Source organism: Felis catus, chromosome X (genome assembly GCF_018350175.1).
Source record: "Felis catus isolate Fca126 chromosome X, F.catus_Fca126_mat1.0, whole genome shotgun sequence".
NCBI classification, from domain to species: Eukaryota; Metazoa; Chordata; class Mammalia; order Carnivora; family Felidae; genus Felis; species Felis catus.
Window position 1 is genome coordinate 7,512,657 of NC_058386.1, and position 15,307 is coordinate 7,527,963.

The following is a 15,307-nucleotide window of genomic DNA, read 5'->3' on the forward strand; positions in this document are numbered from 1 at the left end:
CTTCAGGTCGTAAGCGCGTTTTTCGCACGGGAGAGGGGACTGGGTAAAGCCTTCCGGGGCTTTGCTTCACAAACTGTGGCCAGCATCAGAATCGCCGGGAAGGCCTGTTAGAACTTACTGCTGCTCCCACTCCCGGAGATGCTGCCGAGGAGGTCAGGGCGTAGGGCTGGAGAACGGGCATCTCTAAGCAGCTCGCAGGTGGCACTGAGGCCGGGGACCCACGACCACTCGGCAGAGCCCGGGCTTCCATCGAAAGGGCTTGCACCTCTAACGGGAGAAGGTCAAGTCCCGGGGCCACGGGATGGGGGTGGGGATAGACTTAAGACTCGACATCAAGCCTTCTTGCGCTGGATCTCCACTCCTGTACGGATCTTACTGTGGTTTTGAAATTTCCTAGGCATTATTTTGAGGCTTGTCAAGGAACTGCATTTTGCACGCAGAGAAGCGGGATGCCGGACGGGAGAGTTTCGGGCAGGGAAAGGAGACACCGTATGTTGCAAAGGAGTTCAAGAAACCAGCAGAACACACAAAATGATGACAAGGCAACAGAGACAGGCGAGACAGAGGGCCTCGGAACCACAGAAATGATTTTATTTTGAACCAGAAAGCAACAGCAAGGGAGAGAACAGTCCGGGCCGAGGGCTAAGCAGATCGCATCCAGACCGCCTTCCAGATTCCAGATTTTCATAACGGTTTCGTAGATGTTGTTTAAACTGAAGGAGCCACGGCAGTGAAGCTTTCGCGGTGAAGCGTCCCCTTTTCTTTTCGAGAGATCAGGCATTGAATGGTTTGCCCGGATCGTTCTTGGCTGTGGGGGGCTGCGCTGTGCACTGTGGGAAGCCGAGCGACATCCCTGGTCTCTACCCACCAGATGCCAGCAGCGCCCTCTCCCAAGCTGGGGTAGCCAAAACTGACTCCAGACATTGCCAAATCGCCCCCTTGCTGAGAAGCACTATTTCAAAGACATCCTCCCGCTTCCTGCTTAACATTTCACACAGGTAGACCAGATCATCAACTTCCCAACACCAAAAGCACACGTAGGCGAGCGTACGTGCGTGTCTCTTCAGGCACCGCATACGTGCCTGGAGCCGAAGCCGAATCCCACGCTCGCTGGACGGTGCCGGTTCAGTTCCTTGGCAAGTTCAGGGTCAACATCTCAGTACCGTGATGAACCGCCCGTTCGTCATCAGGCCGTTCCCTCTTCTCCAGCTGAAATCATCGTCAATATTTGCAGTCAGTTTTTGAAGTCATTTTTTGTTTTTTTCAAGCTGGAAAGAAAATCTCCACCCACGCCCGCTCTCCTCTTAATCCGTCTAGATTCCTCCTTGAATGACACGGCCAGCCACGTTTGACACCGGACGCAGGTTTCTTCATTGGCATCCACCAGGAAGAGAGGTACCGTGTTCCTGAGTTCCGTTATGAGGACCGGCTACATAACGTTCGAGGCCCAGCGCAAAATGCAAATGCAGGCCCCTTATTCACAAATTATTAAGGATTTCAAGATGGTGACAGCACCTGTTCACACACCCACGACGTCAGACCCGGCGGCCTTGGTCAGCGCCGCATCAATTTGGTTGTATTAATTTATGGATCTCGAAAACAAAATACGGTGACCCCAGTCCACTTAAAGAATTGTACTGCAGCAAATGTTTATAGCATATATTTTTTTAGACTCTCAAAAAAAAAAATCCACATGGAAATCTTTTCTACATCATTACAGCAACGAAAGGAAACACTGTGGCCTTTCACCATATACATATTTTCCTGTAAATAGGACGACAGGGAAATAGTAACTGCTACTATCCACAAGGTTTTTAAGTTAGCAAAGAGTGAGACTTCCACAACCAAATTATAACATAATCCCTCTCGTCCTTATAAAAATAGCCAAAACATAAACTAAATGGCTTGCGGTGAAAATTTGAGTAGTAACTTCTTTATGTCGAAAAACATTATATTCACGGAAATATCGTCCTTGTAAATGCTGAGTTTTAGACCCTTTTATTTAAAACCTGTTGGTGTACAAAGTGCATTAAAATATCCATTATCCAGCTACCAAAACAGTATGTCAAAATTACAACCCTTTCAGTTTGTCCAGGAAGGCAAATACACATTGTTTTAGGTCGTAAAAAAAAACCCAAAAACATCGTTTCCAGAGAATGATTAATTTTTTTCCATTGAGGTGTCCATCTGTTAGATGTGAAATTGTCCTAAGTAGCTATCAAAATATTCATCTGGGTATAAATAATATAGTAAATATATAAACTCTATCTGTTACGAAAAAGGAGAGTGTCTGCCAGTGAAGGGGACAGAAACACCCATGACGTGGCCCACGGGGTCCGGGCTCGCAGTCACATGACGTGAGGCTGAAAACAGTGGGTCTGTGGACGGATTTCAGGGAGGCAATTGGTTGATTTGGTTAACAACGAAATTGCTAAGAAGCAATGCTTAAATTCATCAGTCTGTTCAGTCAAAATGGCCAACCCAGTAGTTCAGATCAATACATTAGCAAATGAAAGACTTACAGGTATCATGCCCTTCGTCAAGATAGAACCAATGCCAGATTCCTGGTCCGGGTCCAAGGCCTGCTTAAGAAAGCCTTACTTCACGGACCGTTCCATCTTACCGGATCAGCATGCCCAGAATCCCACCTGACAGCTTATTAGCTGGTTCTATTAGCAGGTTCCAGCGCAGCAATAGTTTGATTTTTTTTGCGTGTTTTTTGTTTTTTGTTTTTTTGTTTTGTTTTGTTTTTTTGTTTCACAACTCTATCGTAAACTATACTAGAACACAGAGGGTCCTCTACATCTTTCAAGATGTGTTTAATAAAAGTCCTTTTATAACTTTCGAGGCACGTGTACCAGTAAATAGTACTTTACACAACGTCCCTTGTCATTACCAACTCATAAATATTAAGTGTTTTTCGGGTGAGTTATATTTGGATGTGGTAGAGACAGTCAGGGCCATGTGTTGATGTCCTGGAGAGCAAAGTCAATCCAGAGTGGTGCTGCCATTTGTAACAGAAAGTGTTTATTCCCTCAGCCCCAGCAAGCGAAGAAAAATGATTTGGGGGAGAGGGAGATAGGACAGCTATTAAATGTAGTAAAGCAATGTCACAGGCCTAAAGACACTACTAAAAGGAAGAACGAAATAGACTTATGTCATGAAACCGAACCCTACTTCTGATCAAAGACAAATCAGCCTCAGACGTTTTAAAAAATCAGTAGGATTCAAAGAGACTATTCTCCATTGCAATCTCAATTCTTAATGTTCTCCCAGAATCCTGAATCCTGGGAAAGGTAAGGTCACACATGGCCAAAGGCTTCACAACCTTTCTTTCCAACATTACCCACCAGCCATTGGAGGGTGATTAAAGACTGGGCCATGGTGGAGTCCAAGCTCCAGAGTCAATTCATTCAATTCTCTCTTTTGCTCTCCGTTCCGGGTGAGCCAGTAAGTTTTTGACATCACAGTGAAAACACCTCGAAATAAACCACAGTAAGAAAGCCCGTTTACTGCCCTACTAGGTTCAAAGCTATGTTTTATTTTTAAGATACTTGCATATTCTATTATGCACTGTCAGGGCGACAGGACCTACAAGGGGATCGGTGTGAGATGTGAGGATGTGAGAAGGTGGATAAGCACACAAAACTACAAGAGTTTTTCCTCCAGCCCACAGAGCGTGACAAGACGAAGGCTGTTGTGAAGAGCCCGTACGCTTCTGGGCCTCTTAATTGTGCAAAACCAAATACTTTCTAAGAGTTGGAATTCTGGTTATGTTTCTTTTATAAATAATCTATAATTTTTCCTGTAGATACAAAAAAAATTGAAGAAATTATTAAAGCGTGTACTTAATACAAAAGACAGCAAAGGGGGAGAATCGCCTACTTTGAGTCCTATCCTAGCCGATTTCTGGACACTTTTTGGCGAGATTTAATCACACTCTGGAAGCCTATGCTTTCTCGGTCCCTGAAATGGTGGCCACGGCCCTTTTTAATCCCCCAGAAATCGGCTCCACATGGCCCAGTGCTCACGGCAGCTGCTCTGTGCAGTCCAGATGGTCTGGGATCGGAAGGCCAGTTATAATGGTCAAACACTTGTTCCACAGCGTGAAGGTGGGGCACACAGGCTGCGAGAATGTGATGTCGAAGGTGTAGAGGTGGATGGAGTTCAAAGCATCGTAGAAAGCGATGGAACCGTTATCATAGTCCAGCAGGATGCCGACGCGCCGGAGATGGGGGGCTGGCTCGATGGGGGTTTCCTTGCTGTTGTGTCTCACCACCCAGTTATTGTGACAGCGACACAGCGCCCAGGAAGCAGAGTTCTTGCCGATCCACTCGTGCTTTGGGGCCGATTTGTAAGCAAGGCCGATGGCATACCTGCACAAACAAAATGGTGACAGCGAGAACGGTGAGGCGTGGGGCACAGGTGCGCTAGATCCCTTCTACGGTTTTCCGGGGTCACGAGAACCGAATTCATTCTTCAGTGAAAGTTTGGCAAGGACCCTGACACGGGTGTTCCTCATCTCCTTCCCTCCCACACATACAGTGGGTGGAAATGGGCTGCTGTATTTACTCATATTCCTGTTTTTAGTTCCGACATTACATGAGAATTTGAACTTTGTGTTTTGCTGCCTTTCTATCTTTCTTTCCTTTCCTTTCCTTCCTTCCTTCCTTCCTTCCTTCCTTCCTTCCTTCCTTCCCTTTTTTCCTTCTTTCTTTCCACTCATCAAGACCCACACAGTGAATTCTCTAGACCAGCGCTGTCCAATAGAACTTTCTGCAATGAGCGAAAGCTTCTGCTCTGTTCCGTATGGTAGCCACGAGCCACATGTGGCTATTGGGCGCTTGAACTGTGGCTGCTGAGACTGAGGAATCAAACTTTAAATTTAGTTAGTTTTAATGAAGTTAAATTATGCAAATAACTGTATGTGGCTCAGGGCTACCATACTGGACGGCACAACCCTAGATTTCTCCTTTTGACCTACTTTGAATTTTTCAACCGGCACCGTGTCTGTCATTTTCCATGACTTCAAGCACACTTTGCAAAAGGCAAGTGTGGAGAATGATTTTCATTTGCAGGGAAAGTTCCTCGTCCTCTCCTAGCCATTTTCCTCATCTATAACACAGGGTCAATGACAGCGTCTATCTCAGATGGTTATTTTGAGGAGTAAAGGAAAGAATACATGTAAAATCCTGGGCACGAGGCCTGGCAAGGAATCTTCAGTAACTGCTGTTTTATTCTTTTTGCCCAATAACACATTACTAATAAGCATCAGAATCAGTACTTGAACCTCAGATGACTTAAAGGGCTCCAAACTTAAACAACACTCTTCCGTACCTTCCCTCACCAGAAATTATGCGATTCATCATTGCCAAGAGCCCTTCTAATTAATTTCCTACTACATTTAAAACAATTCTGAATGTCTTTGAGAGACAGATATCCTGGTTATTCTAAACATACTCGTGGGGCGCCTGGGTGGCTCAGTTGGCTAAGCATCCGACTCTTGATTTCAGCTTGGGTCATGATCTCACGGTTTGTGAGTCTGAGCCCGAGTCGGGCTCTTGGCTGACAGTGTGGAACCTGCTTGGGATTCTCTCTCCCCTCTCCCTTCCCCCTCTTGCGTGCTCACTCTCTCTCAAAATAAAGCTTACAAATAAATAAATTGTACTCTCAACCGCTCAAAAGAAGTTGAGAATTCTTTCTACAATGTTCTAAGCTCCCTAATCTCTTTTTACCCTGCTGAGGTATGCCTCCATTAACATTTGCAATATCTCAGACATTAAGATAAGCAACACTCATCATTCTTAAGAAAGAATAAATGATTCAGAGCCCAACTTTTAATATGTTGTAGCAGAAGCCAGTCTAAGTGGATATTGACATATGGTACCTTACCCAGTGCAGACAGAAAAAAAACTTCATTGGTCTTTGATAAAACGACATTCTTTTAAAAATCACATGTTGGATTTCACATACAATCACTTTAAGAGTGCTGTGTTAAAAAGAAATGAATGTAACATGCTATCACTGAATTAAAAAAGAGGATGGAATTGAAAATCAGTAAAGGCCAGTGTAGCAGCCTGTCTGCCATCACCTTGGCCTCCTCTCTTCCTTCTTGCCAATCCTGTTCTCCATCTCAGGGTGAATCCGGGGACCGTATCTCCCAGAATCCCTTTTCAAGTGGGAGTCTGGGTCGCGTCCTGCCACCGTGATGGCTTTGCAGAAGATCTGGAAGTCCTAAGAGGTGGGGAAATGCCCTTTTCCAGACAACAGACAGCAGAGGTGAGGTTGGCGGGGGCTTCTGGCAAACTCCAGAACTTACCAGGGGGGTTCTGGTAAGCCGCTGGCTCCCCTCCTCCGTGGGGCTCCTCGACCGACTTTTGTTTCTCTGCTGAACCCTACCTACCTGAGGCACGCTGGAAAGGTTTTTGTTCTGTTTTTGAGTATTTTCCCCAGAGACCTTCTCTATGCCCCAGCAGACGCCGTTTCCGTTTTTCAGATAACCCGGAACCTGCGTTTGCATCACAAAATAGCCATGTCTGTATTGCTTCCTTCTTGTCGCCGGTCACCACCTTCATGTTTTATTAAAGAACTCCGCCGTTTATTTCCCAGCTGAGCCTTAACTGAACCCGCCGTGAAGTAGCCGCGGCAGGTATGACGGACTTCATTTGGCAAATGGGAAAACACGGAGGTTAAAATTAGGCGCAGAATCCAGAATCTCGCCCCTTCCCCCTCGACTTCTGGCCCAGTAATCCACGTACGAACCCATGTTTAGTTAAGACCATTTCATAAAACACCAAGTGCACATTAACAGCATTAGGGAGTGAGAAAATAACTCTGTGTATAGTCCATTAAGCAAAGGAAAATATCATTATATGATCATTAATCTGTAAAACTATGTACGTATTTCCATCGAGCTTGAAAGGTGCAGGCAGAAGGTAATGTTCCATTAAGTTACGCAGTGAGACTTGGAGAATTCAGAAAGTATAAAAATTACGTTTCTCGGAGCGATGTTAACATGCCTCATTGCAGGGATAATAACATACATGTTAATTGAAAGTCAGGACTGTATTTCACGAGAAAATATATACGTGTCGTTAGCTGGTGCAAATCAAGGCGTCACAAGCATTTGATCATACGGGTCACCCCTTCCTCTCTAACACCTCCCAGGAAATGTTAAACTACTTTCTACATGAGAATTTTTTCTGAAATTGACACAATCCAGTTTGTAATGATCCAAAGTGCGGCAATTAATTTTAGAATTTTCCCCCCCTCGTGAGTTGGTTTTGACATCTGGAGGGTGTTTTCAAGGTAATACCGATCTGTGTTTATATAACTGAAGAGGTCTGGTGGAATTTCCCGCACCATTCGTCAATGGGAATGAGATCATAATGATCGGGTATCATTTATCATAAATAATTATTAATGGGGTTGTAATTATTTAGACACTGGATTCTGTCCCAGGTTAATACAGCACGTTAATTAACTAGAAATGTTTGCTCCTTTGCACCTGCAAAAATTCATTGTATTTTCCTTTGGGCTTTTATCTTGCCCCACTGCAGCTATAAATGCCAATCTGGCCCAGAGCCGAATAGGGAGGTTGCGGGGGAAGGATTTGTCCTCTATCCTCCGGCAGGATGTTGGAACAGGAAAATGTTTTGGGCAAAGAGAATCGTGGGGATCACAACGGAAGAAAACCTACTTGCTTGGCCAATATAGGTACCATTTTGGGGAGAAAGGGGACCCCCAAGCTTATGATTTCACTTTTTAGATTTCTGTCGTCTTGTACCAACACTGCAAGGGACTTCGGCCACAATGTGTCTTAGCATCCTTATCTCAAAAATAGCACCGTTACGATACCCATCATTGCAGGTTATGCCCATTTGAGGTGTGTCTTTTTAAGCAAGGTTGAAGCTCTCACTCGTCAAGCATACCATTGTAAGCCCTAGCGTGACTATAATGTTTCAAAAACACAAGCACGGTGGTTAAGAGCAGAAAGAGATCAGCAACCTACAACCCATGGGCCAAATCTGGCTCTCTGCTTGTTTTGAGAAATGAAGTTTTATTTGCGCCCTGCCACACCCATTCGTGGACATATGGTCCGTGGCTGTTTTCCCACTACAACAGGAGAGTTGAGTTGTTAGGATGAACGGATGAGTTAACATCCGTAGAATGCTTAGACCAGCGCCTGGCACATATGCCAAATAAAAATAAAACAGCTGCCTTTTTGGGCAGTAGCGAACAGGTGTTTGTGAGACGGCCAGCCAGAGTAAGGCGGGGGGGGGGGGGGGGGGCAGTCTGTGGCTGTGGAATAGACAAGGTCAGCTTTGTGAGACGAACTAGGCAAGGTTAACCAATTCCAGCGTGGACACCGCACCCTGACTGGATCTAACGGACCTTTCGAAGGGATTTCCAGCCTGTGATCACTGCTTCACCCTCTCGGCTCCTGGCTATTTACAGTAATCGGCCCAGTCCAGAATCACCAAACATACAGGGCAACGGCAATTAGTTTTCTTTAAAGGTCGAAGAGTAGTGTTTTAGAGTAGGAGTCAGCTAACGTCTCCGGTAAAGGGCCGCCGAGTTTGTATTTTCGGCTTTGTGGACCACAGGGTTCCATCTCAACTGCTCGACTCTGCTGTGTGGCTCAAAGGCAGCCACAGACAATGTGGAAAAGAATGGGCACGGATGTGTTCCCGTTACACTTTATTTACAAAAACAGGCACGGGCCCCAGGGCTCTAGTCGGCTGACTCGCATGGGACAGGACTCGATCACCTTAGCTGCAATTCTCGGAGTAAATTAAAAAAAAAATGTTCTTCCTGGCTGAACGGGTAGATCAGATGACTGCTTTGCGGATACTCACCCCCTCCTCTCACCTCCATGGGAGGAATATACTTCCCTAGACCACTGGCTTTGGGTGTGGCTCTGTGACTGGCTTTGGCCAATCAGAAGTCAGCAGACGGTGACGTAAGCAGAGGCTCCTTGAGAAAGACATGGCCCGGGTGCCCCTCGCGTCCAAAGAGGATGAATAGACACAAAGAATGGACCTAGATCCAACCTGCAGCTTAAAGCAAAGCCCGGCTGAGATTGGTCTTGACAGCTAACCCATGGATGTGGGTGGTTGGTGAGCGATAACAAACGATCATTTTGAAGCCACTGAGTTTCGGGGCGCTGGTTATGCAGCATTACCATAGCAACCACGGACTAAAAAGGCTGTTCTACCTATTATTCTTCAAGATGGGCTCTGGTATGGATGAATGCTCCGACACAGCACAGCCTAAGACGTGCCTTTTGTATAACAGGAGGACGATAGATAGAATTGCCTACCATGTGCTTCCACTTATGACCACCTCCCAGTAATGCCGACCGCTATCAATGAACACGTTTCCAGCGACACCATAGCTCCCTTGGCTGGTGAAGCGTTCAGGCGTGTGACTCTTTTTGGATGATGACTCATCACGTTCTACTGTCAAGTTATCGTGGGACACCTTCAGCTTCCGATGTGCAGATTTGGGGTCCAGTTTAAATGGTTGGCCTGGGAACGAGTTTGCGAAACACAAAGAGGAAGAAGAAAAGGACTGTTTATTTTGACACGACCAAGAATGTCTTTTCAGAATCAGATTTAAAAAGCACAGTAATATAGTGGAGACGAACACGTCCCTGCCTTCATGAACTCCCCGTCCGTCAGTTCCGAGACAGGGATCCAGAGCTGTTACACCTAAGGACTCAACAGTACCGTGGGCAGGGCTCAACCACAGCTATCTTCAGGGGTCCCAGATGGACCCAAGCAGCACAGGTACGTACTGGCCAAACAGTGTCCCAAAATGAAGACTTCATTTTCAACCATTCCCATATTCAGTCCAGCTTAAAATGTGGCTCATGCTCAGCAGACTTCAGACAAGAAACCAAAGAAATCAAGATTGCAGATTTTGGCAGATCGAATATTCTATAGGCTTTACGTTATTCTGAAATTGTTGAAAATTAACCATTGTTCCCGTGAGCTCAGAATGGCTACAGAGATGTGTATTTTGGGGGCGCCCGGGTGGCTCAGTTGGTTAAGCATCCGACTTCGGCTCAGGTCATGATCTCAGTTTGTGAGATCGAGCCCCGCGTCGGGCTCTGTGTTGACAGCTCGGAGCCTGGAGCCTGCTTCGGATTCTGTGTCTCCCCTCTCTGTCTCTCCCCTGCTTGTGCTCTCTCTCTCTCTCTCAAAAGTAAATAAATAAACTTTAACAAGAAAAAAATGTGTATTTTTCAGCCCACAACAAGGTCAGGGGAAAAAATGTGATCATAACACCTGGGTTTTCTACTCCTGAGTTGTGTGTGTGTGTGTGTGTATACATAATCAAATAAATATGAAATAAAAAATAGATATTAAATAAGGCCCTCCCTACCTCTCTATTTCATTATTCACATTTGTGTTTTGGAGACTGAACCATTAGAAAATCTTGGCAGTCCCACCTGAACATCTTGTCTTAGCCGTTGTTACTCCTTGGGATTTAACACTGCTTTGGAGGACCCCCTGCCATCCAACACTACATAGGGTACAAGCTTCTAAAGGTGGGAAACGAGTTACGAGAGGACGCGAATACCATGATGCCCAAACTCCACAGCCACTGGTGCAGTCGGTAGGCCCGCTGGGAGACAGCCAGTGGAAAAGTTTGGGAAGTTGGCTGTGGCGATACATGATGCCGCTGAGAAACTGACACCGAGAGCCTGGGGGAAGGCGTGTTACGTCACGTGCGGGGAGGCCAGAGGATTTCCAGTCGCCACTCGGATACAAACATGACGCCGGCACCTCTAAAATCCTTTTAGATCAGGGCCAGCACGTCTTTCTGGTAAGAGGCCGGATAGGTATTTTTAGCTCGGCTGGCCATGTGGTCTCTTCTGTGGCCGCTTAACAATGCTATTGCGGCACAAAAGCAGCCAGAGACAAGAGGTAGAAGGACGGGCGTGGGTCGTGTGCCAATAAAACTTTATTTATAAAAACAGACAGCCAAATTTGGCTGCAGTCTGGGCTGTAGTCTGCTGACCCGATTTGGATTTCTGTCCACATCGCAGAAAAGGTTAAAGGGAGAGCTGAGAAGATCTTCAAGTGTTGATCAGGGCACGGACATTCTCAGAGGCTATGAGACCTATTGGATTACCTGTGTCATTTACATTTCAGCTCGTCCTGTGAAATAAATATGCCCTCAGGAGTGATCACATCAGCAACTATTAGGGATAAAGTATGAACTAAGGCAAGAAGAGCATGAAGATAGTTTTGCTTCAAATATTTCAACTTTTAAAGGTGGAAGACGGAATGTATGCAAAAATTCTCGCTAACGTCCAAAAGGCCGCCATCACGGAAAATGAGGGCCGTGCTCTGGGTGCCCTTCTTCCAGTGAGAAATATCAGAATGTTATAGCCATCAGAGACACTGGCCTCATGGGGCGCCTGGGTGGCTCAGTGGGTTAAGCGTCCGACTTCAGCTCAGGTCACGATCCCGCGGTCCACAAGCTCGAGCCCCGCATCGGGCTCTGTGCCGACGGCTCGGAACCTGGAGCCTGCTTCGGATTCTGTGTCTCCCTCTGTCTCTGCCCCTCCCCCTCCCTCTAAAAAATAAATAAACATTAAAAAAAAAAAAAAAAAGAAAGATTGGCCTCATAATGGTGAGACGTGTCCTGTCTCGTCTCAGCTCACACCCTCACCTACACATGCACGGAGCGGGATCACGCCAGCTGAGGTCAGGCCCAACCCCTGCCCCCTCAGTGAGCAAATTCCACCTGTGCCTCAGCTGTGTTTCTCACACAAACCCTCGCCTGCTCTGTCCAAGTCAGAGGCTTCTGCCTTCATGAGGACACATCAGTGCAAGGAACAAATGAATCACTTACTTTACTAAAGAATTCAATTCACTGTAATATTTGCACACACAGGAGTTTGGCAAAGCACAGCCTGCAGGCCAAATCCAGCACACTGCCTGTGTCTGTCAATAAAGTTTTATTGAAACATAGCCACGCCCACTCATTTATGTGTAATCCGTGGCTGCTTTTGCACTACGACGGCAGAGCTGGATATGAGTGGATGGTGACGGAGACCATCTGACCCGCGCAGCCCCAGATATTTACTATTTGGCACATTGTAGAAAAAGTCTGCCAACTCCTCGCGTATAACTTGATAACATCTGTTCAATGACTGCATGTCTAGAAATAGAAGATGACATTATCTATAGTCTACATGAAATGAATCCATTATCTTTAACATTTAATATTTAATTCTGATGGAGCACGGGCAGGATGTCTCCAAGATACAGAATTAACCGCGGTGTATGTATTTACTAATTTTTACCCCTAATTAATCTCTAAAAACATCTCCTCCTTTACCAACAGAAACACTGAGAGGAGAAAGGAGCCCAGTGTTTAAGAGCATGTGTCTTTTTTTTTTTTTTAATTTTTTTTTAATGTTTATTTATTTTTGAGACAGAGAGAGACAGAGCATGAATGGGGGAGGGGCAGAGAGAGAGGGAAACACAGAATCGGAAGCAGGCTCCAGGCTCTGAGCCATCAGCCCAGAGCCCGATGCGGGGCTCGAACTCACGGACCACGAGATCGTGACCTGGCTGAAGTCGGACGCTTAACCGACTGCGCCACCCAGGCGCCCCAAGAGCATGTGTCTTAAACACCTACGTCTGGAGGAAAATAAACGTATTTGACCACTGAAATCAAGGCCTTGGGTTAAGTGAGGGTTCCTCTTGAAAAGGAGTTAACTATTCCGTTGACCAGCTGAGAACCTTATAACACGGTGCCGGACCGACACGCTCCAATTTGCTTTCTCTCGGGAGGTCCCGGGCAAAGAAACTCCATGTTACGGAACATATTTCTAGATCAAAAATAGTCAAGAGAAAAGAGAGGATAAAACAAAACACATGTGGGCAGAGACAGAGAGGGAGACGACGGTGTTACCAGACACATGTATCGGCCAGATCTCTCTTTGTTGTGTCCTGTGTGGTGTGGGATGTTTCGCATCAGCCCCGGCCTCTAACGACTAGATATCAGTAGCATCCGCCTCAGTTGTAACAACCCAAAATGTCTCCGGACATTGTTCAATATCCCTGGGGTGGGCAGAATCGCTTCTAAGAATCACAGACCTAGCTAGACAGATATCTGGAGTAAAATAAAGAATTCCTGAAGAAAGAGCTGTTCATGTGCTCTTCTGCTATGGAAAGCAATACTACAGGGGCGCCTGGGCGGCTCAGTCGGTTGAGCGTCCGGCTTCGGCTCAGGTCATGAGTTCACAGTTCGTGGGTTCGAGCCCCGCGTCGGGCTCTGTGCGGACAGCTCGGAGCCTGGAGCCCGCTTCGGATTCTGTGTCTCCCCCTCTCTCTGCCCGACCCCCACTTGCACTCTGTCTCTCTCAAACATAAATAAACATTAAAACGAAAGTTTTTTTTTTTTTTTTTAAATGAGCAGTCTGAAGAGCAGAGAGGTGGATGGACTCACAGCCCTTAAGGGTCGAGTGAGTTTTGGAACCCGTTAGCTCTTGACTTGCTTCTTGAGGCCGTCGGCGATGCCCGAGGCAGAGAAAAGGAACAGAAAGGGGGGACCGAGGCAGCTGAGGGGAGAGCAGGAGGGAGGCGACACTTACTGTTTGTCTTCAATTTCCCAGGCTCGCTGCTGCGGCTGCCCGCCTGGTTGATGGCCTTGACGATGAAGATGTACTTGGTGCCGCTCTGCAGACCGTGAACGGTGTAGTGGTTCTGCTTGATGTTGGGCACGATCATCCAGCTGTCGGCAGAGTTACACAGACCTGCAAAACCAAGCAGAACACGGCGCGGTGCTTTGGCGCAAGCGTGGGGCGACGTCTGCGCGACTCCGAGTCTGTGTAATCGGGGGTTACGTGAACCACAAGTGGGGTGCTTGGCCACTTCTGAGAGAGACCCCTAGTATGTTCCAGTGCTCAGTCTCCTGCCTACGGTAGGTGATCCACCTGTATTTGTTATTATATATTCCTATTGTGTGCTCTAAATGGAAAAACCAGTTACAACTATTATCTTGCGGGGCGCCTGGGTGGCTCAGGCGGTTGAGCGTCTGACTCTCGGTTTCGGCTCAGGTCATGATCTCACGGCTTCGTGGGTTCGAGCCCCTCATCGGGCTCTGTGCTGGTGGCGTGGAGCCTGCTTGGAATTCTCTCTCTCTCTCTCTCTCTCTCTCTCTCTCTCTCTCTCTCTCCCTCTTGCTTGCTCACTCTGCCCTTTCCCCACTCATGCTGTGTCTGTCTCTCTCTCAAAATAAATAGACCTTAAAAAAGTATTAAAAATTATTATAACACAGGGACGCCTGGGTGGCTCAGTCGGTTAAGCGTCCGACTTCAGCTCAGGTCACGATCTCGCGGTCCGTGGGTTCGAGCCCCGCGTCGGGCTCTGGGCTGACGGCTCAGAGCCTGGAGCCTGCTTCCGATTCTGTGTCTCCCTCTCTCTCTGCCCCTCCCCTGTTCATGCTCTGTCTCTCTCTGTCTCAAAAATAAATAAACATAAAAAAAAAATTAAAAAAATAAAAATAAAAAAAATTATTATAACACAAATTCCGTTCAGCGTCAAGAGCAGCAAAGGCACTTCTGTCTGGTGTCTTGTGCACGTGTGTGTGTGCGACGTGTTGTTAGGGGCCGTGGTGATGTAAAGAAAGCGGCGGGTTCCCGCTGGGTCCGCTCTCTGCACCCTCACCCCACACTCTCGTTACGGTAACCCTTAAAATTTGTACCTCGTCAATCGTGAGACTCAGGAAAGTGAGAAGAGACCTGAATCACGGATGAGAAGCTGACCGTGCTAATGTACACGTAGTAGATGGCATTTTTGCCTCTAATTCCTCACCCTGCCCCGGATGCAGGCCTAAGTGACTTCGCAGTGGCTCGCTCCCCAGATGGGATATATCGCCCTACGACACGGCCTTCGATTTGGCCGTGTGATTGGCTGCAAGGGCAGCCATTACAGGGCCTTGAGACTTTGTGTTGAGCCCTCGTGCCTCTGCCTTTGCCACGGGGAGAACATTCCCCAGATAGCCTGCTCATCGCAGCAGGAGGAGAGATCTAGGTCACAGCTCTACAGGCAGCCGGTGCCTGAGGGAGGCCAGCAGGGCCTGGCCCAGCTGCTGACAGGGGAGCTAGGAACATGATCATCGGGGCTGTTTGCGTTGCAGACTTGGTGTGGCCGTAATTAACCAAGTCAGGAGCCTACGAGGGTTCCCTACGAGCACCCCGAAGCAGGCAGCTGAGGGCCCGGTGCGGCTCTTAGAAGAGCAGGAACGGGGAGTTGTGACCAGCTGCATTCCCTGGCACGGC

At 47.2% G+C, this 15,307-nt stretch overlaps 1 protein-coding gene across 7 annotated transcripts in view; it reads right to left on the reverse strand.

The window, feature by feature from the left end:
- Positions 1 to 569: 569 nt before the first annotated feature.
- MID1 (midline 1) overlaps positions 570 to 15,307 on the reverse strand; it is a 587,700-nt gene continuing 572,962 nt past the window's right edge. For 6 of the 7 annotated variants that reach the window (XM_019823542.3, XM_019823539.3, XM_045050344.1 and 3 more), the window contains 3 exons: positions 13,619 to 13,780; positions 9,323 to 9,530; positions 570 to 4,376 (listed from right to left, as the gene is read on the reverse strand). In XM_019823542.3, the coding sequence (XP_019679101.1) occupies positions 4,028 to 4,376; positions 9,323 to 9,530; positions 13,619 to 13,780 (719 nt within the window). In that variant the 3' untranslated portion in view covers positions 570 to 4,027. The remainder of the gene's footprint in view (positions 4,377 to 9,322; positions 9,531 to 13,618; positions 13,781 to 15,307) is intronic. The other variant, XM_045050345.1, reaches the window with a different exon arrangement.